This window comes from Pipra filicauda, unplaced genomic scaffold (assembly GCF_003945595.2).
Source record: "Pipra filicauda isolate LSUMZ 115617 unplaced genomic scaffold, ASM394559v2 scaffold149_size4050908_pilon, whole genome shotgun sequence".
NCBI classification, from domain to species: domain Eukaryota; kingdom Metazoa; phylum Chordata; class Aves; order Passeriformes; family Pipridae; genus Pipra; species Pipra filicauda.
Genome location: NW_024103984.1, coordinates 1,053,328 through 1,080,345, shown reverse-complemented (window position 1 = coordinate 1,080,345; position 27,018 = coordinate 1,053,328). Strand labels below are relative to the sequence as shown.

Here is a 27,018-nt window from a genome sequence, read left to right as displayed (position 1 = left end):
TTTTCTCTCATAATATTGCAAACCCTTTTTTAATACAGTGATATAATCAGAGCCCCAACAGTTTTGCACAAGTATAGCCTATTTTGTTCAAGTAAAATCTTGAAATATAATCAAAGTCCTAAGGGTGGCTGCAGCCAATTTGTTTTGATAATGCTTCCTGTTTATAACAATCCTAAATTTCACTACAGAGAGGAATGAGTTCATCATTAAGGCATGGAAGGAGGGAAGTAGGATGTTTATAGGATCCAACTCATTTTACCTGATCTTAGAGACTTCATCACTTGGTAAACCTCAAGTAATACAATCTGCAAGTGCATACAGAAAATGCAGACAGGACATCTGTGACTGAAAAGTCTCCATGCAGACAAAAAAAGTACCACCAATTTTCCAAACCCCATATTGTAAGCATCCTCTGAACATGCTACATAACAGGAGAAAAAGAGAAAGATGAGAAGTTTTAGGAGGGAAAATGCACACACTGAACACACTTGAAATTGGTTATGGGCTAAAATAGTAGTTTCAAGAATTTCTCTCAGTGAAAACAACTGGAGTATGTGACAGCTCTGCTATACCACCACAATTCTGTAATACTACCTGAAACCTAGACTGACTTCCATCCTCAGTCCAGAAGACAGAGGTCAGCTTCTACCTGGCAAGATGAATCACTCTGACAGAGATCAGTCAAATCAAAGATGGGACCTCATAACACTTTGGAAAAGGAAAGACAGAAGTACATAACAAAAAAGCTCAACGCTTGAACAGAGCATTCATGAATTTTCTGACTGTGTAAGTATTTTCCAGATAAAAACTCTCAACTTGTGCAGCTTAGTTTGAGACTCTCATCTGATTGACAGAAGAGGAGACAGTAGGAGACAGTAGTTTTCAATTCAACTGGAATAACAATGGCAGGGGGAGAAGCAGAGAGTCTCTCTTGCTTTTACCAACTACATGTCAAATCCAGGCCACTGCTCCTACTGCCAGACATTAGCCCACATTATATTATTCAGTTCTTTCATTATTAATGAGGCACAGTAAAAGAAATCATGGCACAAACTCTGCTCTGCTGCCTTATCTTCGGGGCCCTGACTGCTGCCCACATGGTTTGTTTGCCTTTGTTAGGAAAATTTCTAAAACCTACCCACTGTCTTGTGAGAAAGCACAGAAGTCAACTTTGCACCTTGAACACAATCCCTTCCTGCCTTCTCAACACTGTTTGCTTTGAACTAATGGCATATTTGAGAATAAACTTTTGCAGCTCGTAACATCATGCCTAGTTATTTCAGGGTGTGACCAGCAAGGTCTGTTCCACTCCTGAGCTTCCCGGACTGCTGATGGGAACATCCCACTGACTACAAGTAACATGATGTTTCTACCCAAGAGGGCAGGGAGCACTGGTGGCAGTGGGTAGGGAAGCAGGGCCCCCCAACCCACCCCTGATCTGCAGTTTAGTGATGAACACATCCCACCAAGTCAGTCTAAGACTTTCCCTTGAGTTTTGCCAGGACTTAAAAAAAAAAAAAAGGCAGCAAAACCTTTTCAATGCCGTGGTTTAGGAAAGAAACAAAGGTTATACCATCAGGCACAGAAACAACAAGAACTAGTGAGACAGATCAGATAAAAGTTGATTTAAGATGTTCTAATATTGTTTTCCAAGTCAGAAATACAATACAACCTTAGAAAGAAGGCAAGTTTAAGCTTCCATACATACTTTGATGTGTGACAACTTGCTCACACTATTGTTCTCTGTAGAAAATTTCCAGTCTGTTTCTGTTCTGTCTTTTGTTGTACTAGTCCTGGCATAACTCCAGTTGTATTCTGACATACATAGCTTCATATTAAACACTGCATTTTGAAAGCAGCTTGAAAAGCTTTCCCTTCCCAGCAGAAGCACAACACAACATTACACTTTTGTACCTCTCAAACTGTGTCTGTTTGGGAATAGTTTACTCACAGCTTAATAATATTTCATGGAAGTGCATATGCTGCTTGCAATACCCCTCTTTCTTAAAGATAACATTAGCTGTTGCCCCAGGTTTGTGTGCTATCTTTCAATTTTGCACGAAATTATTACTGGTCAGTACATGCACAAATCTGCCTCCAGTTCTTTTATAACTACCTAGCTAAAACAATCTAAACATGTACCTTTTTATTTGTATAATGTGAAAGTAAGCAGACCCAAATCTTCACTGTTGCTGCTAAACACTGGGCTTCTCATTCTTCAGTGCAGGATATTGGCATCAAACAGCAAATGTCACCCACACGCAGACACACATTTATATCTCTTGAATATCATGAGACCTAAACATGCAATTATCTGTATTTTTAAGCATATATAATTATTTTCTTTTAAAAATAAACCTGCTTTTATTTTTAAAGGCAATTATGTATTTATTAAGTATACACAAGAGGTGGATCCTCCGAGCTTAAAGAAACAACAAAATAGTTGCATTTTTCTAAAGGCTCTAGGATTTTCAGCAGAATTGCAGCTTCGAGCAAGTGATGGGCTGTAGAGGATGGGCCTAAACCAGCACTGATCAAAACAGCAAAAGCTGTGGGACAGTCCAAAAGCTCCCTTAAATCCCACCTCTGCCATACATAGCTGTGAAGGTTTATCCCCTGAGTATTCCCTTGTAGCTACTGACTCTAGGATTCCTTTCATTGTTCAATGCACAGTCATTTCCAGGCTGAAACTCAGTTCTCAGCCATATTCCAATACAGTTGCTTTACATCTGCTGCAATCACAAAGACTGACTTGCAAAATGGGATGACATCAGGAGAAGGTTTCAAGGATCAGACCCTTCTTTTCTTGCATCTCTGCTCCTGTCTTCCTCTGGCATTGCCTTCATCGTAGTTTGCATATACAAGAATCTAGGAGCCCCAAATCAGCAACACAGACCACAAATACACCAGCACAGACACAAGTTTCCATATCATAACATCGTAAAGCATACACAGAAAGGAAGTTATTGGGCCAAGAGAGATATTTTGTGATTTAGTCTCTTTCCTCACCCTGAGGTCTTACTCCCTCTTCTCTCAGTCTACCCAGACTAAATTACTGCCTGTCCATCTGGAGAAACAGGCAGCTGTCACTTTATCAAGCAAGTTTATTTGTACATCTAGGCAACCAAGCCAGGATGTCACACAGCCTGTCAAGTTAACATAAAACTAAGGGCATTTCCAGAAGAACAAAGGCAACCAAAACCCCTCCACCATATTGTATTTCCCAAGTTTGTCACAGAAAATTAGGTAGTGATAATACACCAGGAGTAGTCACACAGGTCTGATTTCATGGACCACTGATCCTTGGATACTAGAAATGATGGTGGGAAAAAAAATATGCATATAAAATTGTCTGTCACAATGCAGAGCAATTACAGAATGTCCTTGCTGTTAAGTGCAGCAAGCTGATATGTAGCTCACATGTAATTGAAGACAGCAGAGATTCATTTAAACTCGCAGTTAACATCATGAACAACAAGACATGAAGAAACTGTATTTTAACTAATTACAAAAATCAGTAAAACATTCTTTAGTGTCTAAAATATTATGGTTAACAAATAACTATGTGGCAGCTATATCATGTTCTCCTCTTTCTTAGAATATTTAGACTTAAATAATTTCATCTTCAAATTACTGGAGCGGATTCTTGCAGGTACAAACCTTATTGAGAGGAAAAGAGTGACGGTAACAAATAAAACTAAATATTATTATCATATACAAAAAGGAAAATTTCCTAGCTTTTAATCAGGTGTACAGAAGGGTAAGGATAGTGTATGTCCTTCAGGAATGACTGGTGTTTGTTTGTGATGGCTGTCAAATATACAGGTACCAGAATAAAGCTCTGTACAGACACTTTAACCATGGTTGGGTGCAAAAAAAGACCTGTGTAACAGTTGAAAACAGCACTGAAGAGGTTAGGACAGAAAGTGAGTATCAAGAAAATCTGAAGTACTTATTCAGAAACTAACAGCACTGCCATCCCCACAAAAGATTGGACAGAAAATAAGTATATTTCCCACACACAGCATTTACCAAAGTAGTACCTTTTCCTCTTGTCTTCCCAAGTGCCCCATGCACAGAGTCACCAGGAGGATAACAAATGCAGCAAAGCTCATCACTTTGAAGCAAGAGGTGCCAGACAATTCCTGAGCCTGTGCCATGTGACACACCCCCATGATTTTCCATTCCATTCTTTCCAGCAACATCCTGAAAACCACTCCAGTTGCAGGCTCTTTCAGCAGCCACAAAAATAAAGACAGACCCAACCACAAGTGAAATATCGTGTTCAGAGTTTATTTTCTCCTTCTGGCAAGGGAAAAAAGCTGGTGTAATGGCCCAGCAGAAGCCACTTGGCACAGCAATGGAGGACACCTTGACTGTAGCCACAGCACCACCATGGAAATACCTTGTGCACAGGCAGCACAACGCCCGTGGCTCGGGAAGGGGAGACACCACATCAGTATGTAGGCACGGGGGAACATGTCAAGGCAGTAGCTATGAGTGCTGTGCCAAAATCTGCCTCTGGCAGAGTGCCAACAGCAGGTGCCAGACACCTCTGAGAGCAGGGGGATCTCCTGAAGGTCCCAGTTGAGGTCGGTCACTGGACTGAGCCAGTGCCACAGCCAGGACAAGAGCTCAGGGCACTCAGAAAATTACAAGGCCTAAGTTAAAAGCAAGACCAAGATCTGTCTGCTGTCACCATACAGGCTCAAGGGCTACACACCCAGTTTCAGTTATTCCTAGATTAACACTTAAATTAAAGACAAAGATAGAAATTAGCACTAATCTTCCAAAATTCTATATACAACCTGAGAATTCCTACTAATTTACCCCCAATTACTCCTCTGAATTAATACTTCAGTATGAAAGCTCCAAGAGATGCTCCACAAGCTTTGCAATTCCAGCCCAAAGAGCTCATGCCAACAGACACACATAAAATGCAAACAAGGCTGTCTCTTGAGCACTCCCAGCATCAGAAGCCAATAGCCAAGGGGGAAATGCTAGTGAAATGCTAGTCCCACTCAAGATAATGGCAACACGCCCATAAATTTTGGTGGAACCAAGCTTTTATGTCTGCACATCTAAAAAGAAGTTCCTGAATGGCAATATATTTACCATTATTGTCATAGACCATTAACACAAACCCAGAAACCTACTAGTTAAAAAATGCCAGAAAGGTTTCAGTAAGGTATTTTGTTGATTGTAAAAAGCAAGTGACATTTGGAGAAATTGGTTAACAATCAGAGAAGAGAGGTTTCTACTTTTCCCACAAGCAAACAACTACATTTTATGTTAGTGCTACAGGGCTGCTGCCTCTGCCAGCAGAAGATAAATGCATTTCTTCTGCTAGCTGCACATTTCTTCTGAACCTGCACATACTGTATAAACATATTGCAGAGTAACAACACATATGCAGGGAGTTTATACCAAGCCTGCAAAGCAGATGGCCCCGCAAGCCCCAGACAGCCCTCCAAGCGATTACTTTGTCCTGCTCTGTCATCCTCACCTTGAAAGGTGAAGCAGGAATGAAAGACAAGGAGCAATGAATGTCTTTCAGAAGATCAATATTCCCCATAATTTGTTCCTCCAAATAAAGGGGTGTCTGTATCGTTTGATAGTGAGCCAGGCCAGCTGGTCTCAGAAATCCCCGGCCAGCACCAGAACAGCACGTGGGAAGGCACAAATTATTCCCTGGAGCACTTTAGACCAAGGTGCTCGAAAGCAGTTCGGGATGCAGCACCACTGCTCAGGTGTGCACAGCCTGGGAGAGGGGCTGGCAGCAAGGGATCCATGCTGCTTTTCTTTGCTGGCTGTCAGGTTCACAATCAAGCTTACGTTTTACATACAAGCATCCGAAGGTTGCAAGAGATACTGTGCAAACTAAAATACTGCCAACCCTTTGAACACAGTCTTCGGGGGAAAATAATTGTGACTTCAAGGAGAGAGAAGACAGACGTCAGAAATAAAACAGATAAGACCAATTAAAGTGAAATTACACAGCTGTAAGGCACCTTGGTAAAGCAGCTATGTTGGAGCATCACTCAGTTTTGGGATTTCCTTTGGCAGGCAGTGCTTGAGCCAGCAGAGGGAACAGATCATCACTGCCCTGGCTCCTAGGGACCAGGGAACAGGAGCCCTGGCTGGTTTTGGGCAGCCTGTGTCAGAGAATCCAGGTCTTTTATGCACTGTTCACGGAAATTCCTGCCATGTCATAATGAAACCCACAGGTCTATCACTATTTTAGTCCTAACTTTTTTATTACAGTATTCAGGGATTGAATTTTAAATTTATATCTGTATATTGAACACATTCCTGAACATTCAATAACACCTTTTGGAGACAGCATATGGCTTTATTGCTGTTTTCAGCATGAAGCTACATGAAGCCACAGGTCAGAAGAAATTTTTTAATAAAAAAGTCAACATTTTTAGAAACCAAATTGCAGTTAGGTGCAAAGTAGGTGCCTTCTAATACCACAACAGAGTGCTTCACACACATTTTAGTACCAGATAGCTCAAAGCCAGACAGCATACAAAACAAGGCACAGTATCTTATGGCCCTGTGATAGAGAATGACTTTCAAAGAGGAATTTTTGTCCGAAATGGTTTCAACGAGGAAACAGGGGAAAACTATCTGGAAGTTTCATTGTTCACAAAGTACTTGGGTGTAAAATCATCACTGGCACATGTGTGTGCAGTCACACAAAGCATTCTTCAGTTGACTGAAGAATCCTGGCTTTGCCAGGAACTGAAATCCCTGGCTTTGCCTCCCCAGCCCTACCATCCGGGTGCTGATTTTAAGGACACGCGTTGAGCGGATTCCCGTGGTCACAGCAGTTGCCCACAGGCCATCTGCAGAGGCCTCTTCTCCCTACAGAAACCCTGCAAGGTAGCAATGCTGCCGGGAGCACAAGCCAAGCAAAATCACAGCTGGCAGAAAATACAGCAAAAAAATAGTTCCAGAAGACAAGAATACAGCAGGAGAAAAATTCAAAGGAAGTAAGTAGATGAAAATAGTTATAAGACAATTTCAGAGACGAATCTTTGGGTGGCTTAAAAGGAAGCAAGACAAAGTTCAAGAAGAGAAAAGCAAAGGCAGCCAAAGGGTCTCAGCTATTCTGATAACAAGGAGAGAAATGTCACAGGGGATCAACATACTGCATTTAATAACCATTTGGAGCCAGGATGAGGTGGGAAAGATGGTGTTAAGTTTTTATGAAAGACTCAAGCACTGGCAACACAGAGACAATAGCTCCAAACAGTGTATGCTGACTTTAACGAGCTCTGGAGGAATACAGTAATAGGAAGACTGGCTTCACCTCAGCTATCCAGTCCCAGAGCTGCAAACACAGGGGTCATCAGTTGTAATGTAAGCTCTCAGTGAGGTCAGGGCCTCCTTGAACATTAGGGAAGCGTGGCTGGTTATGTGCAAACCTACACCTTTACAAAACCAGACGGGACGTTCCTTCTACATTCACAGGGAGGATGAAAAGCAATGCCCAAGCCTCCATTCTGGGGCAGCATTGTCACTCAAAAGACAATTTTCCTAACATCTGCACAAGGAAATGCTATAAGCATGATGTCTCTATTGCTTCTTCCCAATGGAAACACAGCAATGTATCGTTCCTCTTCTCCACGTTGGTCCCCCGCGAGAGCTCCCTCAGTTTGGAACAAGCAACTGCAGCAGTTTGATGAGGGACTGAGTGGAAGGGGAAACATATCAACAAGCTCAAATGCTTTCAAGAATGCATTAAATATATCTGTGAGACCCAGCCAACCTGCCAAGGCAAAGGTAGTATTTACAATGTGGTTTGAGAGCACAGACTTCAAAGAACGAACTGGCATCAGCCACAGAGAGCTCCTGCCTTATCACAAAGGCTTCTCAAATCACAAAATAACCTGCCCAGGTATTTAAGGTATACAGAAATCACATTTCCTACTGTTACTCTCCTCATTTAACTTGTCCATTTGTTTTCAAGATTAGATTTAATTTTTTTCACCTTGAAGGCCTCTCAAGGAACTGCGGTGTATGTTCTACAATCATGAGAAACAGGTAAATGTACTCTCAAGTCTGCTGTGTACAGATGTCTGTTCTCTTAAATCTCTTAAATCATTATTCCTTTCAGATGGGATTTATTATAATGTTAAAAGGAAGCCAAATATATTAAACCTTTAAAATCCATACAAGCAGTAGAAATTCTGGTTTGTCTAGTTGCAGCCAGAAGAAGAAAATATTCAAAATTCTGAATATTTAGAAAATATTATAAGATGTTAACTCCTTCATCTGGCAAGCCATTAATAAAAGAGCCTTTTACTTGCAAGAATCCTTATACAGATCTAGCTCACCCCCAATATTAAAATTTCCATTCGATCATCCTTCAGCTATACCAACAGAACCAAAGTGCCCTGAACAGACAGCTCTTCTAGACCTATTAAGAAGAAATCTTCTGATTAGAAAGCATCACTTTATCTCTCTGCCTTCCATTCATTCATCTGTCTTATAACATGCTGGAAATATTTGTACTGGAATGCAAGAAAGTAACTATAGTGCACCATTTAAGGATTAAAAATGCCTCTGAAGAGAAGAGTCAGTATCTACAAGCCATTGCTACCTTATAACGCTGGGTAGACTCACACACTATTAAATTCCTTACATATTTTAGAGTACATTTCTTTTCCCTCAGTTTTAAAGCTTTCACTAAACTAGACAATGGCATATTTTTCCCCTTTGCATGCTGAAACTGGAATTGCTTGCCTTGGCAACAAAATCCTGTCATTTCTATTCATGCCAAAAGTGTCTTTTTTTTTCTGTGTCATTGACCACGTTTGCTGCAGCCATGGAAAAAGCTTGATCAGAAAGTTGCATCACTGGCAGAAAGTAAAGAGTACCCTTCTGAGGGTCTTGCAAAGAAAACAGTCACAAAAAGCAAGTAGTGAAAATACACTGGGTTCTTTTATCAACTTCCCAAATTACAAACAGTTGAAAATTGCCCAGATGTCAGCCTATCTCATCACACTCATAAGAGGAACAAGCCTAGCACTTACTGTTCCTTATTATCCCTCTCACAGCTAGAGTAAAAGTCTGGGGCCTTTACAGGGTGGTTCCTGCTGGTGTTGTGAATGCAAATTTCAAAAAGAGTGCACTGAAGTCCTATTTCCCTGAACAGAGTAGAAAAATCAACAGCAGAGATTTCACTTCTCAGAAATCCTGATATTCTGAGCATCTCTGAGAAATTCTGTCATGTCAGAGACTTCTGGAAACAAAACACTTTATGACTTTTCAACATCACAATCCTCCTTCTTCTCTTGGCCTATCAAACAGGTTGGATGCATAAAATACAGGGAGGTTCAAATGCTGCTGAAATTTGGGGGACCAGGATGCAGCTCAACATACTTATAGCTTTTAAAACATGAACCAACTATAACAAATGGTATTGTAGTTTCCAAATCTGAAATAACACCAACCTTCCCATCTCTCTGAGTCTTTGCAAGAAAAAAGTAAAGACATGGGCCCTTCGCTAGGATGAAGTTTTGTTTCCATCCTTTGTTGTGGTTTTCTTTCTTTAATTACCTTAACATTCTCTAGATGCCTATAAATCGTCTGTCCAACAATTTGCTTTGTATACTTCACAATGCTGGCATTACACTGAGTAATTCCCTGGCTCCTCACATCCCCCCTTTTAAAAAAAGGCATAACATTTGCCCATCTCCAGTCTTGTGTTTTCCCCATCCTTCACATACTCAGAAATAATTTGTATAAAATTTCACATTGTTATGGCTATTTTACATTTTATTTTTTCAGTCTTTTCTGATTGCATCCATTACTTGTATACCTTCCACATCATATAACAGACCTTTATCATTTATATAATTTATATCATTTATCATTGTCTTCAACTTACATCTAGCATATTTATATTATTTATAAGATCATTTGCATTTTGTTTTAAGAGAAAAAATATGGGTTGTTTATAAGACCAAAGTGAATGGATGAAAATCTCTTCATGAAATCATCACAAAATGATGAACCACAAATGACACAGGATGCCTAAAACTATTTGAGAACTAATGACTCTTGCTTGTACTGCCACAGCTCTGGTCTTTTGGTGGTGTTAGAAGAAAACCATCCTAGTTCTTCTGAAGCTAAGAATGAAGGGGATGATGAAACCTCAGCAGAGATCCAAAGGATTTCTACCGGCACACCCAAGGGAAGGACTGCTGCAAAGGGAGCTTTAACCGCTACCTTTCATCCAACTTCACAGCACTGTAGGTACTGTGGCAGTTGGCAAAAAAGGAAAAAAAAGAGACTGTGATGAAAACATAAAAGGGGAAGAACTCAAAGAGTGAAGTCCAACATGTGAACTCTGTGACACAAACTGGGGACAGGGGAAAGCACAGACCACCTTCCATCACGCTCTGAAAAGATGAGAGGAGTGAGGAAGGAAAAAACTCTGCTAGCATATGGGCAAAAGAGAAAGGGCTTCTCAAAACAAGGAATAGCACACATGGCTCTAAAGAAAACCATGGTTGAGGCAACTCAGAAATACAGAAAATATATGTTAAGGATCTATACATGCACCATGTAATGCACATCTTATAAAACACGTGTATGAGGTACCATTGGCCATAGTACTAAAACGGAGCAGTTGTCATTAATATTACTTTAATACAGCATTACCCATTCACTGGATGGAATCCCCTGTGGCTGGTGAAACACTAGGCACAAGCCTGAATTTGAGAAAGTGTTACACTGAAGCAGCATTTCTAAGTGTGCTGCCTGGACGGCAGCTGGAGCACAGGATGAGCCGCCAGAGTCAGTAAGAGTCACGCCAGCCCCTTAAAGAGGGAGTTGGATGGGAGAGCGGAAAAGTAGGAATGCCAGGCCATAACCACTACCTACACTTTGGGGTTAATAAGAAGAGGTGTCAGTTGACTTCTGTTTCCCAGAGTGGGTAGTTGAAAAAAATAAAAATAAAAGAACAGTTGTTTTTCTATCGTCTAAGCGTTACTGCCTCCCTTTGTATCGAATACAGAAGCGGTGTGGCTGTGGCAGAAAAATCTCATTCGCACAGGAGGTCAGCTGAACCATCACTTCCCTCTGCCCTGAGATCTAATTGTGAAAATTCTTCCCCTCCACCCCCCTTCCCCACTCCAAGGCCCCTATAATTACTCCACCGTTACAAACACTTAAGGGCATTCCACTACGCCTTCAGACTGTACAGGTTTTACTCATCTATTTCTGGCCCTGTTTGGTCACCATATCTTGTGGTATTTTAAGAGCTACTCTTGTATTAGTGATTTACTAAATGGGACTCTAATTAAGACTAATAGCCCAGGTGACAGAGAGAAAAGAAGAGAAAGGATTACACTTAACTGCACTTACTAAAAAACAAACAAACAAACAAAGACTGGAAAAGTGTTTGTGCTATACCTCTAAGTTAAATTAAATTCAAGAATAAAAACAAGGCATATGAGGTCTTGTAATTCAGGAGCCTTTACATATCAGCAGTAAAAAAAACAGGTTTCTTCTCTCATTTCTCTCATATTGGAGTCACTCAAACTCTCCAAACTGGTTCTTACTGGGTACTGCTGTTGGAAAGCTTAAAGCATTCCCATGGCTCAGACCTTTGAATTCTTCTGTGACACAGCCTACAGTAAGCCCAGAAATGGAAGTGGTCCAAAGGACATCAAAAAAGCAGGTAAGTTAGATGATTAAAAATGTACAATGACAGGTCAGAAATTCATCCTTCACATTAACATGCACACTGAGCCAACAAAATGGCTATTGCCACTCCAAAAGGCCAAGCCAATTTCATACTTAGAAGCATCACATATTCAGGAAAATGACAAAATCTATTTGGGCTATGGAGAGGCAAGTGGTACAGAGATGGAATGCTTTTCTCTCTGAAGGTGTGCTGAATCTTGTTCATTTTTCCCTTTTTGGACTGCCCTTCAAATTATTAAAGAAACACACAATTAAAAAACAGTCCTGTATAAAGTCTAAATTAGATCTGATGAGCCTAACTCTTAATTATCACACTGATTCCTAATTTCTCGGGCATTTCTACAGGATTAATCTGACCAAAATCATTGTTGCAAGAGCCTTTTCTATGAGTACTGCAGCACTCATCCAAGGGCTTCCACCTTCTACATGGAGGTGACGGCCTAAGTGAGGCAGTGACACAGCTGAGGTCTGCCAGAGGGTTAGAGACACAGGAGGAAATGACCCGTGGAATGACTGTGGGAGCAGTGTGGAGCTCAGTCACCTGGAGGGAATGTTGTTCCCTCTTCAGCATCAGCTCTGAGGGAAATTTCTGTGGGAATGAGGCAGGTATCAGACAAATCAAACATTTTCAGCCTGCAGCACTGCAGAGATCCAGACAGTTCTGCACAGCACTTCCCATATAAGCAGCACAGTTAATTAACTCTATGATGATTAATGGTGCTCTCTCACATCAAGAATTTATTGAGTCTGTTATTATATACAAGGTCATAATTGCCAAACAGCCACAGCTAAATACCATTCCTTGCAGTCTACCCCTTAAGCATCATAATGTAAAATTAATTGGTACTTGTTTATTAATTAATACGAAATATTTTAAGCCATGCACCATAACACTTACCACTGCTCTTTTCTAAACAGACATGAATGAACACAACTATTTAAATACCTTGGGAAGAATCTCCTCTTTTGAATCGGGGTGGAATGGGGGGGTGCCTTTGTTCTTTGTAGTGGGATTTTCTGTGCTCAGGCAATTACCAATAGAGCTATTCTCGAGTATTTAGTCAGCAGTTATTCTGAGTGCATTAAGACAGAGCAGCAAACGGTCTTATGCAAGAACACAAGCGCCCACACCAAAATATCTATTCAGAATAGTTATTTCTGAGTAGCTGTTTCAGTAAATTTCCAAGCACAACTGAGATCAGCTCACAGCAAATGATCTAACTTCGCCTCAGGGTAGCAACGAAGATCAAAAAGACACTTGAACTCCTTTGTCCCTTCTGGGATCTTTAAATCCAGGGTTAGCCTCTATTTAGGGAAAAGCCTGGCATCATAACAAGGCAGACCCCCAGAGTGAAAGAAAGAAGCCCACAGGTTGGATCCCTAACCTTAAGGACAGGGAAACAAATGCACACACATGCCCCCTTCCCAGAAGCAAGGACCTGGGCAGTCACTGTCAACAAAGCTACACTGGCTTTAGCCAAGCCCTGGCACCTCAAGGCAAGTCAGAGCACAGGCCTGCCTGGTGGTAGCTGAGAAACCAGAGACAGCATCCCAAGCCTGACACTGCCACGCAGGTAGGGAGAGCATCAGGGCCCAGGAGTCCAGCAGGGAACAGATCCTTGCTCCTGCAGCCTCACCTTTGCCCCCAGCCAAGAAAAGTCCCCTCTACTGATATTTCTGCAGGTGGTTTTACTACCCTCGAAGGGTTCTAAGGTGATACAATCCTCGTCTTCAACAACATTTGTTTCCCAAAAAAGGGGTATCAGCAATATAAACTAGGTCTGACTGGTTTTTTTGCTTGTTTAAGGCAGACATTGGCAGAGAGATGATTTTACGTTGATTCCGCTTGCCATGTTCGAACACCAGGGATCAGAACAACTTTACAGGGAACACAACATGCATGAACTTATGTGGTAAGGCATGAGTAAGCAAGCTCTCCTCTGGCTGAGCAAACTGTTTCTCCCTCTGCAGAGAAAATCACCTTATTGGTGAAACATCTACTGTGGTTTAAAATAATTGAACCTTGAACACATACGGCAATAAACATATTAGCTGAACACTTTGCTAAAAACAGGCAAAAATCTGGCGTTTTCTCTCCAAGCCTGCTGCTTGAAAGCAAACAAAATACACCAACAGAAGCAGTGTCAGGAATTAAACAATCACTCTGTCTCAAATGCAACGTTGTTGTTGGGATTACATCCATATAGGTGAAGCACAGTTATCCTTACAGCACTTTTTTTTTGATGCTCCAATATCGCAGCAAGCAGCAGTGCAATCCAATCCAGCAGACTCTGAACAGCTCAACAGTCTCACAGGGAAAGAAAACACATAAAGAGATTTTGTTACTTCTGTGGGTCAGAGCCTTCCCTTTTTGCTGGACAGGCAGTTGTGCACAAGCCCTAGGTGAAAGCTTGTTCCATGCTAGTGCTTTTTGAGGTTTAAGGCACTGAATTACTCCTGCTTGTCCACCTCCTTTTAATTTTTGTACCTACCACAGAGTCACACGAAGAATTCTCCAGACAAACGTCTGAAAGTGTGTAGGTCTTTAAAGACCTCTTTTAAAGGGCTGGAGACCGTGTATCTGCACAGAGTCATCCCTGAGGAGTCACACATGGGTTTTCAGACAGTTGTTTGGAGCTGTCTTCAGCTGGCCCTGTGGGAACAAGAAGTGCTGAAGATCATGTGCCTGCTCTGTGGTTTGCTGTCATTTGTCTCTCCTTTTCCAGACAGCTCTCTGGTGAATCACATACCTGCCTTGGAGGGCATGAAGAGGCATAAAAATCCACTAAAGATATGCAAACTCTACCCAGGAACAGGAACCAGGAGATCCTAAATGCAATCCCTGATTAATGTGAAAGCCCTGCCTACGCCTGTAGGAAGAGGATAAATGCAAGGCTTGCTGTAACCAGCTACCCCAGGTGACTGCACCTGCCAAGCTGGGGAACGCAGGTGCTCCTGGGCTGTGTGATCTCGCCACCAACAGTAGGCACATCCTCAGAGAATTCGGGTCCAGATAGTTCACTCTCTGAGCCATACAGGCTACACAGCACGTTTAGCTAGTCTTACCCTTCTCTGTGGAAGAGGACAAATCTGTTCAGCTCCATTTGCTCTCTTTTGCAGAAAAGAAAGCACACTCCTCTGGGTAGCAGGGGTAATGCAGAAATTTGCCAGTCTTCATGAAAATGCTTCTAAAAGGAGCATTTTCTAATTAGAAATTAGAAACTAAGTGTATGTCTATAAATATTTAATAGCAATAAACAAAACTCAGTGAGAAGACATGGGTGGGGTTTCTGAATGGGTTTAAAATGTCTGCTTTGTATTCAAGTGGATTACCTGTGTTAGAATTGAATTTAAATGTATTGATCCCTACTTAAGGAGATATCCAAATGACTTGAACGTGGTTATACCTGGGGATCAGGTCTTTTCTACCCAAATGATTCTGTGGTTCTAAGACTGATCAGTTTAAGCCTGACATGAAACAGACCTTATGTGAACGTACCCAAAGGGCACCATCTAATCCACTGACAGTAAGTTTTCAGATTTGAGAGGCTATCTCCATTTCTCTGAACGACCCAGCTTCCTGCGTGTGCTCTGTGGCAGTCACACCGTCCCGGATTATCAGGACATTTAGGCTAAACAAGCAGCATTGATGCACAACAGGCTGATCTCACTTTTACCATTTGCACTGCCAGAAGACAACACTAAGCCTGTGACACAGGATTAATGACCATAGACAGCCACCCACAGCAATCTGCCAGAATAAGCCTTTACCTACCAGGTGACCTAGAAACCATTTCCTAACACTGCACTTGCTCTTAAGCAGCACCAATGCTGATTTTACACTTTATGGAACAAACAGCTAAAAAACCAAGATGTTCATTGAATTTAACACTGTGCTATGACTCTTCATGCCACTGTTCATTTCTTATCTTGCAACATCATGAGACTGGCATCAGCCCACACAGTTAACAGTGTTAAAACAACTTCCAGGGAGGAAGGGCATCGCTGTGAATCAGAGACTGAAAGAGGTAAAACAGGATTTGGCTCTTGCTCTGCCACCTGTTCCCTTCTCAGCCTGACCTCGGTCACAGAGTTTCTCTGCATCCCAGTACTCCAGCTGAGAAACTGGGTGATACCACCTTCTCCTGGCAGCACCATCAGGCAGCAGCACTGTGCCTCCAGCTACACCTGCCTGCCTTCTCCTCTGCCTCCTCCTAGCATCCCTTGTGCTCTCTGCCTCAACTCCACAGGGCAGCTCTTCTCCTTCCACCTCCCTCTCTCCTACCTGTAAAGCCACCTTGGCATCTTCTTAAAAAAGCAAAAAAACAAACAAAAAAATTCAGATTTGTATCTAGCCAAGGTTATCCAAGGCACAGGCTCCACCTGCAGAAAATCCCACCAGAAGCAGGGCCACATCTCCCAAAGAGGGGCAGGATTATGCATATAGCTAAAGGATCAAGGCTTGTTTACACTAAAAGAAAAAAAAATTCCTCATACTAGTCTTGATTCATGCCAAGGGGGATACAGCAAGACCACTCTCCTAGGCCAGCTCCTCTCAAACAGAGGCAACAGTTGCAGCATCTGGCACACCACTTTTACTTCACTGGTAAAACACTTTGGAAGTGTTCCTGGAGTCAATAACTAAATAAGTCCCTCTCTTGATTTTAAATTGGAGATAAATGCTGCATGTCGCACTGGCAAGCACATTAAAGCAGCTGGAAGCATAAAGACAATACAGGGTATTTTAGGCCTTTGTTCTCTCATTTTTTACCCTTGGCATGTTAAACAACCAAAGACCACACTGAGCAAATCAGTGTTTTACCAGATAATACTGTGGGATTGTAGGTTCCAAGATCGCAGGCTCCCTGCTGGCACCAGCTCCCACAGCAGAAGGCTGGCTCCAGCAGTGACACGAGCCCAGCTTGGTGGCCTGTGGACCTACCTACTACTGCCTACAAGGCTCAACAGCACAGGCACAGCTTTGCTGTGCTGCCTTATTCCATAGAAAACAAAAGACATAACCTTTATTAAAAAAAAAAAAACACCCAGAGAGGCGAGAATGAAAATACCAGTGAAAACGACATGATGTCCACCTTTGTCTATTGTAAGTATGGAAAAAATTAACTTTATACATAGAAGCACAGCAAGGCAAGTGCTGCTACCAGTGTGTTACTATAAATACAAAGCAGTTTCCCCATATTCCTGCAAAGCTAGTCTAGATTCAATAGAGCTGAAAGCAAAACTTCATCTGAGGATGAGATTTCAAAGGGCAATCTGTGGCCCTTTCACCTTGGAAAGGCAAGCAGCCCATCGTGTTAAAATGATGTTATGACAAAATGGGTTATGTTCTCCATCTGCATGGTACTATCTGCATTATTAATGATGAAAAGCATATAAAAGCTCATTAACGTTCACACTCATTTCCTTTACCAGAAATTATTTGATCACATTTAGAATGTGAAAGCTTGTGCACCTGATGGTGCGGTTTTCTCTTCAGCTGATACATAGCAATATTTGATTTTTATATTTTCCCTATTAAATTTCTTTAAATTACATGCTCTTTACTGCTGGTAATACCTCATTTACAGAGACATAAAGTTAGAGGTATGCAGCTAAGTAGGCACCAAACAACTATTTTGCTGAAGCTTTTGCAAGGACAAAAGACATTTGTTCAAGCAACAAGTCTGTAAAATTACAAAGGCTGCAAGATGGTCATATAATGAGATCAGAAAGCATGCCAGAACAAAAATGCTAATGCTTTAACAGCAAATTATTCAATACTGGTGATTATTTGCAGACTTTCTGTATCATTAAGGATATCAACACGTGGCCCTCGAAGCAATCCTACACATACATAATTCAATAGCACAAGGGTTTTTTTCATAAGAAACCAACTCCTTTATGGAAAAGAGTTGAAGCCTTAGCTCAGTAAATAGATGCCATCAGGTACATCAGTTATGACTGTATGCACAAGTCAACCATTATGGTTTTGCCTACTTCCTCACAGTAGCAGCTGCGAGGAGGAAGTCGGGCTTTGCAAGGGCATTCTCCCCAAAGTACCCTTGTAAAAATAAAAGGGCAAGCCTTTACAAACAATTCCAGCACAAAAATGCACGTCCATACATAAAAACCAGCTCGTAACAGGAAGAACAAACATCAAGCAGACAAGCCTGTAGGCTAGGAGGTTCAGCCCTGCATGGCAGAAATGTATTAAACAGCCTCCATTTTTGGTTGTACATCTGCAGCCAGGAAAGATTTTTCTTCCCCCAAAAGCAAAATACATGCAAATGTCTGTCATCAAAAAGCACACGCTTTTTCAGAATGTCACAATTACCTAGCCACAACTAAATGCTGTAATTTGTTGACCAACTCCTTGCAAACTTCAAGAATGACCTCAAACCCTTGGTTAAAACTGCAAAATAATCTCTCCCCTTTAAATGTGATTTTGTAATGCTTTGATTCCCACCCATCACCAGGCCGAAGGGCTCCAACAGCATGCTGCTACATGTTTCTAGGGCAGCAAATAAAAAAAAGCTGAAGCCACAGACAGCAGCTGTGGGAACTTTCCAGCCTAAGCTTTCCAGCTAACAAAAAAAAGTTACAAATGACAGATACGTACTTCTGAAGAGGGGAAAAACAAACAAAAAAAAAACCTGCTAATTTAAATATGGAAACAGTAATCAAAAATGCACTAAACGGTTAAAATATAGAGGTATTCTATCAGCAAGTTTAGCTCACCTGTGTGGTCTGCAACCTACACAGGCATGTTTAAGCAGGGCACTCAAGAAAAGCAGGAATAAAACCCAGAAGAAGTGGTCAATGTTATAATAATAATATACTTTGAAACATTTGCCTAATAGGCTTATTTGCCTAATAGGCTCTTGTAGCCATCTGATGACACTAGAACCTGTATCAGTACCACTGAAAGAAAAAAAGTCTGGCCAACAGAGATTAAAAAGAAGCCTAAAAATATAATATGTTGAAGCATTAGTTATTTTGTATAAATATTACCCAAGGCTGCAGACAGCCTGAAACGGTAGCTCCCAAAAAGTAAGCTGCTCATTTCTCAGGTAAATGAAGATCTGTTGGTGGAGGGACAGCTTACAGAAGAGGAGAAGGCACTTGGCCTGGCTCCTCTGGGTGAACACACTGCAAATCACCACACCAGCACAGGGAAACCCTTCCTATCACCAACATATCCCAGAGTCTCAGCCTTTCTGGCCACAAACGAGCAGGATCAGCTGCACCCAGACCTCTAGAAACAACCCTTAAAAGTTTTCTTTGCTGGCTTTCAGGAATTTGTCCCCAAGACCACTGTGTGACCGACAGCACTGCATGGTGCTGCTGATGGACTGGCACAGGCTTGGAATTGTGCCCCAGGAGAGCTGCAGCACATGCAGTCACTTACTTCAGCAACCAGCAAGCTCCAGCTTGGGCACTTTTATTCCCAGGTCAGAGGAAACATCTGTCCACCCTTGAGCAAGGATCCAGATAAAAACACCACCTTGCCAGAACCAAGCCATTACACAAGTGCTCGAGCTGGGAGGAACGTTTATTTCTCGACTAAATGTAGTCATGACAACCACATCTTCATTTAAGAGATGAGCAGGAAGAGGTCATGAGGCACTTGTCAGGCAGGGATAAAATACCACACCTCAAGTGCGTACAGGAGGGTAAGTTTTGCTGGATGCCATCTGCAATTCAAGAAAACTAACACCCTGACATGACAGGCACACACCCCCTCAAAACAGACATCCAGGCACAACCACTGCCAAACCTTTACAGCATCACCAAATAGCAAACTTTGGGAGGATTTCTCTGCTTAAGAAATATCTATGATAGACTTGAGCACACTACACCACGGCAGAAATTCTCTTTATTAAAGTGCTTCTTTTTTACCTTGAAACAAGTTACAAAATCATCAGGAAGTGAAACACTGCAGAAGCCCTGGGGTTTTTTTGGGGGGAAAGAAGTAGCTTCCTTTTCAAGCCTCTTTCTTGCTCTCTTTGGTGACCCAAAGCTTTCCCCACCACCTCCTCTGAACTGGAGCATCCCTGGAGGCATTTAAAAGATGTGTAAGGACATAGTTTAGTGGTGGATTTGGCAATGTTAGATTTATGGTTGAACTCTATTATCTTAAAGGTCTTTTCCAACCTAAACAGAGCCCGGGTGCCATCTATACCAGATGGCAGCAACTATCACTCCTATAGGTCTGAACAAGTACAGGAATGCTGGTACATCCCATTTTTTCCAAAGTTTTTATTTTGTTTTAAAATGCATAGAGCCATATCTCCCAGTATGTATGGCATGCCCGGGAATGTCATGGCTCTAGAAAGCTAGTGGCTGCCACATTGGAGTTATTTTGGTCCAACCACATTTTAATTTCACAGGAAATAATAGAGACACACTCCTGTGGGTAAATTCCTCCTTCTTCCTTCCCCACAGTTACCTTAGTTTTGTGGCTACCTGAGTATTTTGTACTAAAATAGATTATCTCTTTCTTACTGTGAGCCCTTTCAAAGCCACTTGGCAACATGCAAATTAACATATACACCTTAGTATTATCCAGCAATAATATGAGGAGGGGAGGAATCGTGGGATCTCATGCCAAGCAAAATTTACTCACAGGCTGGCTGTGGCCACAGGGCACAGGTTCATTACTCCTATTTTATACATCAAATTCAGGGGTATTTTCTCAGATGCTTTTACTTGCCAGAGAGAAAGGATACACAGAAAAACAGTCATATCAATTGAATGATTCTGAAATAAGGTAAAGATACACTATCACTTGGAGATGTAATTGGTTTTGTAAGGAGACTATTTGTTACTGTTGTATTCATTTGGTTTTTTAAGTGTATTCAGACACAAGTCCAGCCTTTCCCCAGATTATTTTTATGATCTTTGACATCTGTTTAAAATTATTTAAACATCTGTTTAATGCTGTTTCTCTGTGACCATAATAAAAAGGATCCTGGTGGTCAGCAAAGAACCGTCAAACACAGGAAAACATTTGGGAAAGGAAGAGAAATGGTCCTTTCAGTTCTAGTCACACTGCATTACTCTCAGCAATCAAGGACAACAGGCAAAATACCAGGAGACAGGATGAGGTTTTGCACTTAATAGCAGCCTAAGTACACACACTAACCATTTATCTGGGCTTCATTATCCTTATGCATGCATATGCGTGCTTGCAAGGGCAGCCTAAAAATAATTCTGTTGCTTTGTACATGCAGGGCCTGGGTCGGTGACACTAAAGTCACACTTTGACCCTCCAGGTGAACTGGTTCAAGACTAGATAGAGCCTGTGTCTGTCTCAGATTTACAGCAAGCTTCTCACCAAATTTGGCAGTGCAGGCATGAAACCACTAAGCACTGTGTCTATTCAAATAGCTACACAGTCTGCATTCCTAGGTAACTTCCCATTTTATTTTTGTTTATAGAAAACATTCTCAGTGTCTTTCAAAGACAGAATGATACATTTCCCCTGTAAACATGCATAACTATAACCAACAACTAGGCAGGGGAGAGCTTCATCAGCCTCTGACAGACATCAATAAGCAGGATGTCCCCACGCACAAGCTGCTCCGACCACCTCTGCCTCTTTGGCACGACAGGCATGTTTGTGCCAAGGTAGGGAAGGCAACCTGGTCTGCACAGGCAGAGCTGGCATCCCAAATCAGACACAGCCATGCACAGAGTGACTTTTGCTGGCTTTAAACAGAGAGAAGAGGATGGAGTTAGCTAGAGAGACAACCTGCAGGCCTGTGGGCACTGCTGGCAATCCTGCAACCAGAGCCTCAGCTGGCAAGGCAAGACTGAAAATGAGATGGAGACACCACAGAAACTTGGATTCTTCCAAAATAATTTCCCAAAAGCTAACTCACAGAAGTTTACATATAGACTTATTTGAAGATATTTTACCATTTCACAGAGCCCTGACAGGAGCAATTGTCTGATTTCTGTCCAGAACCATCAGTGAAAAACCTGAAGATCAAAAGCACACTCAGCAGGATTTCAACTAACAGGCTTTCTCTGCAAGTGGCAAACAAACAGCTCTCAAGAAACCAAGTTACTTGGTGCAAGTATGAAGAATAAGCTTTGCAAAAACCTGCAGACAGCAAGCAGGGAGAGCAGCAGCAGGAAGCACCCTGAATCTGCTGATTACTCAGAGGATAAGAGAGGTGGGTCCAGGCAACAAATGCTGCTCAAAAAGGAGCCACTAAAGTAAAAAACTAACCAATATCTTCACCCTTTGAGAGCTTTGGCAAAGAGGAAAGGACACTCATGAGGAGGGGGGAATGGCAACTCCAACTCCAGGAAGGAATGAAGAGCTGCAGTAAGGAGGTCTCCTCAAACGGCACTGGAGGGGCACAGCAAGGGTTTCTGTGCCCTCTCATATACACACAGCCAGACTCAAGCTGTGTCAGTGCAACTCACACTTGACAGCCTCTGGCTGCTCACTTGTTGAAGCACTTGTCTTCTGCTCCTTCTGAACTCTAGCTTAATTGCAAAGGTTTTTATCATATACAACTCCACCCTCACATACTATAAAGTACTAACACTTATCAAAATGAAAAAGGTACAACTAATGACTTGGATGGGAAACAATAAGAAGTAACTCTTAGAACTGGAAGAAAAAAATGGTTTTTCAGTCCCTAAACTAATTTGCATGCTTGCTGTAATCAACATTCACTGCAGAGATGGTAAAAAAAAAAGAACTGCATAAACGTGTTAAGATTTAGAGCAAGTTTTGCAATATTTGTATGTGACAACTGAAATATTTAGAACATCTGAATGTTTACAAGTGCACAGACACATCACTGTGCGCAAAGATTATCATCCTAAGAATTAATTTAAGTTCTGTGAATTAGCTTGTTTTCAGCTTGACATTTAGTCATTCAAAAGCGACTAGGTGCAGTTACAGAAAAAAAGCAAGGCTTGAAAGAAATTCATGTAGAAACAAATGATGGTAGAATACACTTCCTGTGCTTAAATGACTTACAGGTTTCTTGTGGCACAACTGATGAGCTAGAAATTACCATCACCGGAAGCAAATTCAAGTAACCTACACTAATGCTAAACTCTTAAATAAAGCTCTCCTGCCTAAGGAGAGAATGCAGCCAAAACTACTGATAATCTCTTAAGGATTAAGCATAGCCACACCTTAGCACCTTTCAGCTATATCAAAAAAGCAACAATTAACATCTGTCTGCCTTCAAAGCCTGTATGAGAAATGGTGTGATTAATTTCTCATGTGTCTGAGTGTTTCATGTGCTGTTAGATGCAGCTGGTAAGAGACACCGAGAATGGAAAAGAGGAGGAAACAGACTACTTAGAGAAACACGTGTTTAAACTCTCAGCATGGAGGTTCTCTAGTCATCTCCTACATGAGCTCTCATCACTGGTCAAGAAAGTCATGGATCCAGAAGAAAGCATGCGCTACAGAAATCCCAACAACAGGCAGAGAGCTCTTGGTTGCAAAGTCAGCCTTCTCTGAACATCACAGCTAAGACCCAAAACAAACCTCACAGTCAGTGCACAAAGAGGAACCCCCACTCCCAGCAGCCCAGGTCCCAGCTGCTGCAGGTGTATGTCGTGTGCAGTGTCCTACATCCTCCAGTTCTCACTGCAGGACACTGCGAGCACATGGACAGCTGTGGCCTCTGGTGTTTAAGGAAACAGTTTCCTGAATCGCTGCAAGTTATCGCTGTGACAGTTGCCCTCAATCCTGAAGAGCAGGAAGAAATGCAGGAGGAGCCTGCTCCCGCAACCCCAGTGAGTCCAAGAGCACACAGGACTTGTTGTAGGAACGCAAATCTTCCCAGGCACACCATTCTCCATCCCAGATTCACCTTTGTTGTGCTGGGGTCTGTCTATAAACACATGGGGCTGCTGCTATTGTGTCTCTCTTAGCTAAAGGTGGGCCAGTCTGGGGACAGCACTCCTCAAACCTGATGTGGATGACAAGCCCAGCTTGGCCTGGTGCACAGAGAGCGGCTGAGGCAGGCTGCGCAGCCCCAGTGCCTTGGTGACACTGCTCAGGCTGCACGTTGGAAAGGTTCTGCCAGCAACAGCTCCAAGTACACAGAAACAGGCACACAAACTTCTGCTCTCGGTTTAAGAGGAAGCACCACAGCCAGCTTCGAATGTATTCTCCCCCTCCTCCAGCTTCTCAGAAGTGAAAGAAACAGGTCTGGGGAAGAAACTGGAAGAAATAAAAAGAGGCCTAGTAGGATGAGTACAAGTAGACCAGCATATCCCTTTGTAAACAACAGGAGACACACATCAACGCAGAAAAACTATCAGCCTGCCTTATCATGCCCCAGACATGCCCCAGACCACAGCCTGATCACAAACAATGATGAGCATCAACCAAAATTTTGAGTGTCCCCAAAGCAGGCACACTGCAGGGGCATTAACAGCAGCTCTAAGGAGCCCCATCCCTGAGCTTTGAGGGTTCTCAGAGAAGAAGGAGAACCCTGAGACAACAGCCTATCGTTTTTCTACAGCATTACACACTTCATCAGGATGTGATCTACTTGACTTAAATCTATTTTGACTTCTACTGCTGAAGCAAAAACCTCACTGCAAGGTTTCAGCAAAGGTTTAAAAATGCTAAAGGCAATAAATTCAAGGGGTTCATTAAGCATGTAAAAAGCACTAAAATGATACAATTATGGTCCTTTGTAACACGTATTTTTAACATTAATGCTTGCTGTTTAGATTTGCAGCATGCACATCCTACCTGAATCTCCTTATTTTTGAGACTCAGTTTGTGCACCATGGGGTAGTGAAGTCTCCTGGTGTGAAACATTTTCTTTACCAGTCATAAGCAAATATCTAAAGATGTGGATATTCAAGGGACATGTCAGGAGACAGCCCATAAATACTGCCTTCTGTTACACACAAAAACACGTTATAGTCTGGTCCCACAGTATTGCTTTTACTTTAGAAGCAGCTTTATCATTTTCTCCTTTCAAAACTCTTTTCAATGTGCTATGCAGCGGCTTTGTGCATGTGGAAGATTGTATTGGAAAAGCATAAATAGACTGTGAGTGAGGCTTGTGATCTCTAAGTACGGGTATTTGGAGTGGGGCTGGCTGAAGGCAGTCCTTCTGAACCCCACAGGAAGGGTCTAAGGCTCACAGGACACCCACGCTGCAGATCACAGGCACACCAAGTTTAATTAAAAATAGCAGATTAAAGCACGCAAAGTGTGTAACAGTTGGTAGAGTGTGTGGATAAATTAGGATGTGGGAGCCATAATATCAATTTACTAAATGTTTTTAAATGCTTTTAAGTACCAATGATTAGAAATACTTTTATACTCATTTCAGCTGTCTGCCCATTGCTAAATTTAACACGATCCAAGGATTTAATACTACGGGTCTTCCTAGCAGCCTGTGAACAACGGCGACAGCTAATCCGAAGAGGCACTTCCTAAGCAAAAAGGCGACAGGAAAAATAATTTCTACGCACGGCACGGCAATGGAACGAGGGAGAAACCCAAAGGAAGGATAAGCAGAGCCGACAGGCCTTTCGAAACGAGCCGCTTCCATCCCGCCCTGCCGACGGGAGATGTCAGGGTTTCACCGGGGCGGCAGCGGCAGCGCAGACGGGCGAGCGCCCGCGGCCGGGACCGGCTCCTGCTGCTGCTGCTGCTGCTGCTGCGACCCCGGGAGCTGCGCCCTGCCCGGCCCCGAGCCCCGGCCCGCCGCGCACAGGCACGGTCCGCCGGGAGGCGAAGGGCAGCGCACCGGCCCGGCGGGCGGGGGGAGCCGGCACCGCACGGCGCCCCCAGGGAAGGAGGGACCCGCGGCCGCGGAGAAGGGCCGCCCCGGCCGCCCCGCACCGCCGCGGGGGCTGCGGCGGAGCCCGAGCCCGAGCCCGCCGCCCCGCTCCCGCCCGCCCCGCGGCGCCCACCTGGTCGGCGAGCTTGAGCACCGCCATCCTCCGCCGCGGCTCCCGCGCACATGCAGCTCCCGCGGCGGGCGGCGAGCGCGCCCCGACACCGGCGCTGCTGCGGCGGCGGCTCCGCTCGGCGGCGGGGCGGGGGCGCGGCGGCCGCCTCAGCTGGTCCGGCCCAGGAAGCAGGGGCGGGCGGGAGCCGCGCTCGGCCGCGCCGCCACCGCCGCCTGCCGCCGCCGCCGCCTTTGTTCGCGCCGCGGCCGCTGCCGGAGCGGAGCGGAGCGAGGGCCGCCCGCGGCTCTGGGCGCCCCCGCCCCGCAGGGCAGCGCGGGGGGCGGCGCCGCCGGACCGGGCGGGACCCGCCGCACGGACCCGCCCCGCGCCCCGGGCGGGGGTCCCCGGGGCACCTGCCGCACGCTGGCAGCAGGGCCGACCCTCGGAGTCCCGTGTCCGCCGCAGGGCTTCACCTCTGAGGACCGAGCTCCTCAGGCCCGCTCTGGTTCCCGCCGCGCTGAGGGAAAGCGGGGATCATGCTATCCCAAGCCGGTGTAGGAGAAGCCGAGGCCTCAACCTTTCCCTTTTTGTCATGTGTGCGTGCATATGCGTTTGTCAAATCCCATCAAACGCGCACAGCTGTTTGACAGGAGTCTTCTGCGGGGTTTTTTACCTCTTTTTGGATTATACATTTTTAATAGCAGTCTTGAACGAATCTGGTAACTCCTGACAGTCCAAGTCTTTTCTCACTCAATATACATTATTTCACTTTTCAAGGACTAGCACACTAAATAAAAAGAAGTACAGTTTAACACGCAAACAAACAAGTCACACAGTCCCTGCCTCATGCTGCAGAGGAAAATGAGCATCATCCAATGTTCCTGTTGAGCTGACCTGCAGGAAACCTCAGTTCCACCCTCAGATCTGGCTGTCCGTGTGACTAGAGCATGAGAGCAACACTGCACAGCCAACCATATAAGGGGCAGGGGGGAAAAGAAAAAAAAGCATGAAAGGGTAAATTTAAATTCTTTCTTACCCCTCAGAGTTGACAGGCTGAATCCCTGAAGCATGTGATTTGATTGAAATTGTTGGCACAATGCACAGCATCATCATCATCGCAAACACACTGAACATAATGAGGGTAAGCACATTTTTTCCAAGGACATGTAAGTGAAGAGCAGAGGACTGAAGATTCCCTCTTTCCCATTGCATTTCACATTGCAAAAAGGCCAGGTATTTCCCCACAAGCTAGATTCTGCAGTAAAGAGCTCCCATAGCCTGCAACACATCTAATAGGACAGTGATTTATGACTTTTCAACTCTTAATTAAAGAATGGGATGACCTTAAGTAGTTAAAAAAAAAAAAAGAAAAAAAATGGAAGTGTCTTCTAT

The 27,018-nt window shown here is 43.4% G+C and overlaps 1 protein-coding gene across 15 annotated transcripts in view; it reads right to left on the bottom strand.

Moving 5' to 3' along the window:
* Positions 1-25,891, bottom strand: part of ANKRD44 (ankyrin repeat domain 44) — a 135,434-nt gene extending 109,543 nt beyond the window's left edge. For all 15 annotated transcript variants that reach the window (XR_005562627.1, XM_027730679.2, XM_027730680.2 and 12 more), the window contains exon 1: positions 25,648-25,891. Coding sequence is in view for 14 of the 15 variants with exons in the window: in XM_027730679.2 (XP_027586480.1) it covers positions 25,648-25,674 (27 nt within the window). In the remaining variant the exon portion in view is untranslated. The remainder of the gene's footprint in view (positions 1-25,647) is intronic.
* Between the last annotated feature and the right edge of the window lie 1,127 nt (positions 25,892-27,018).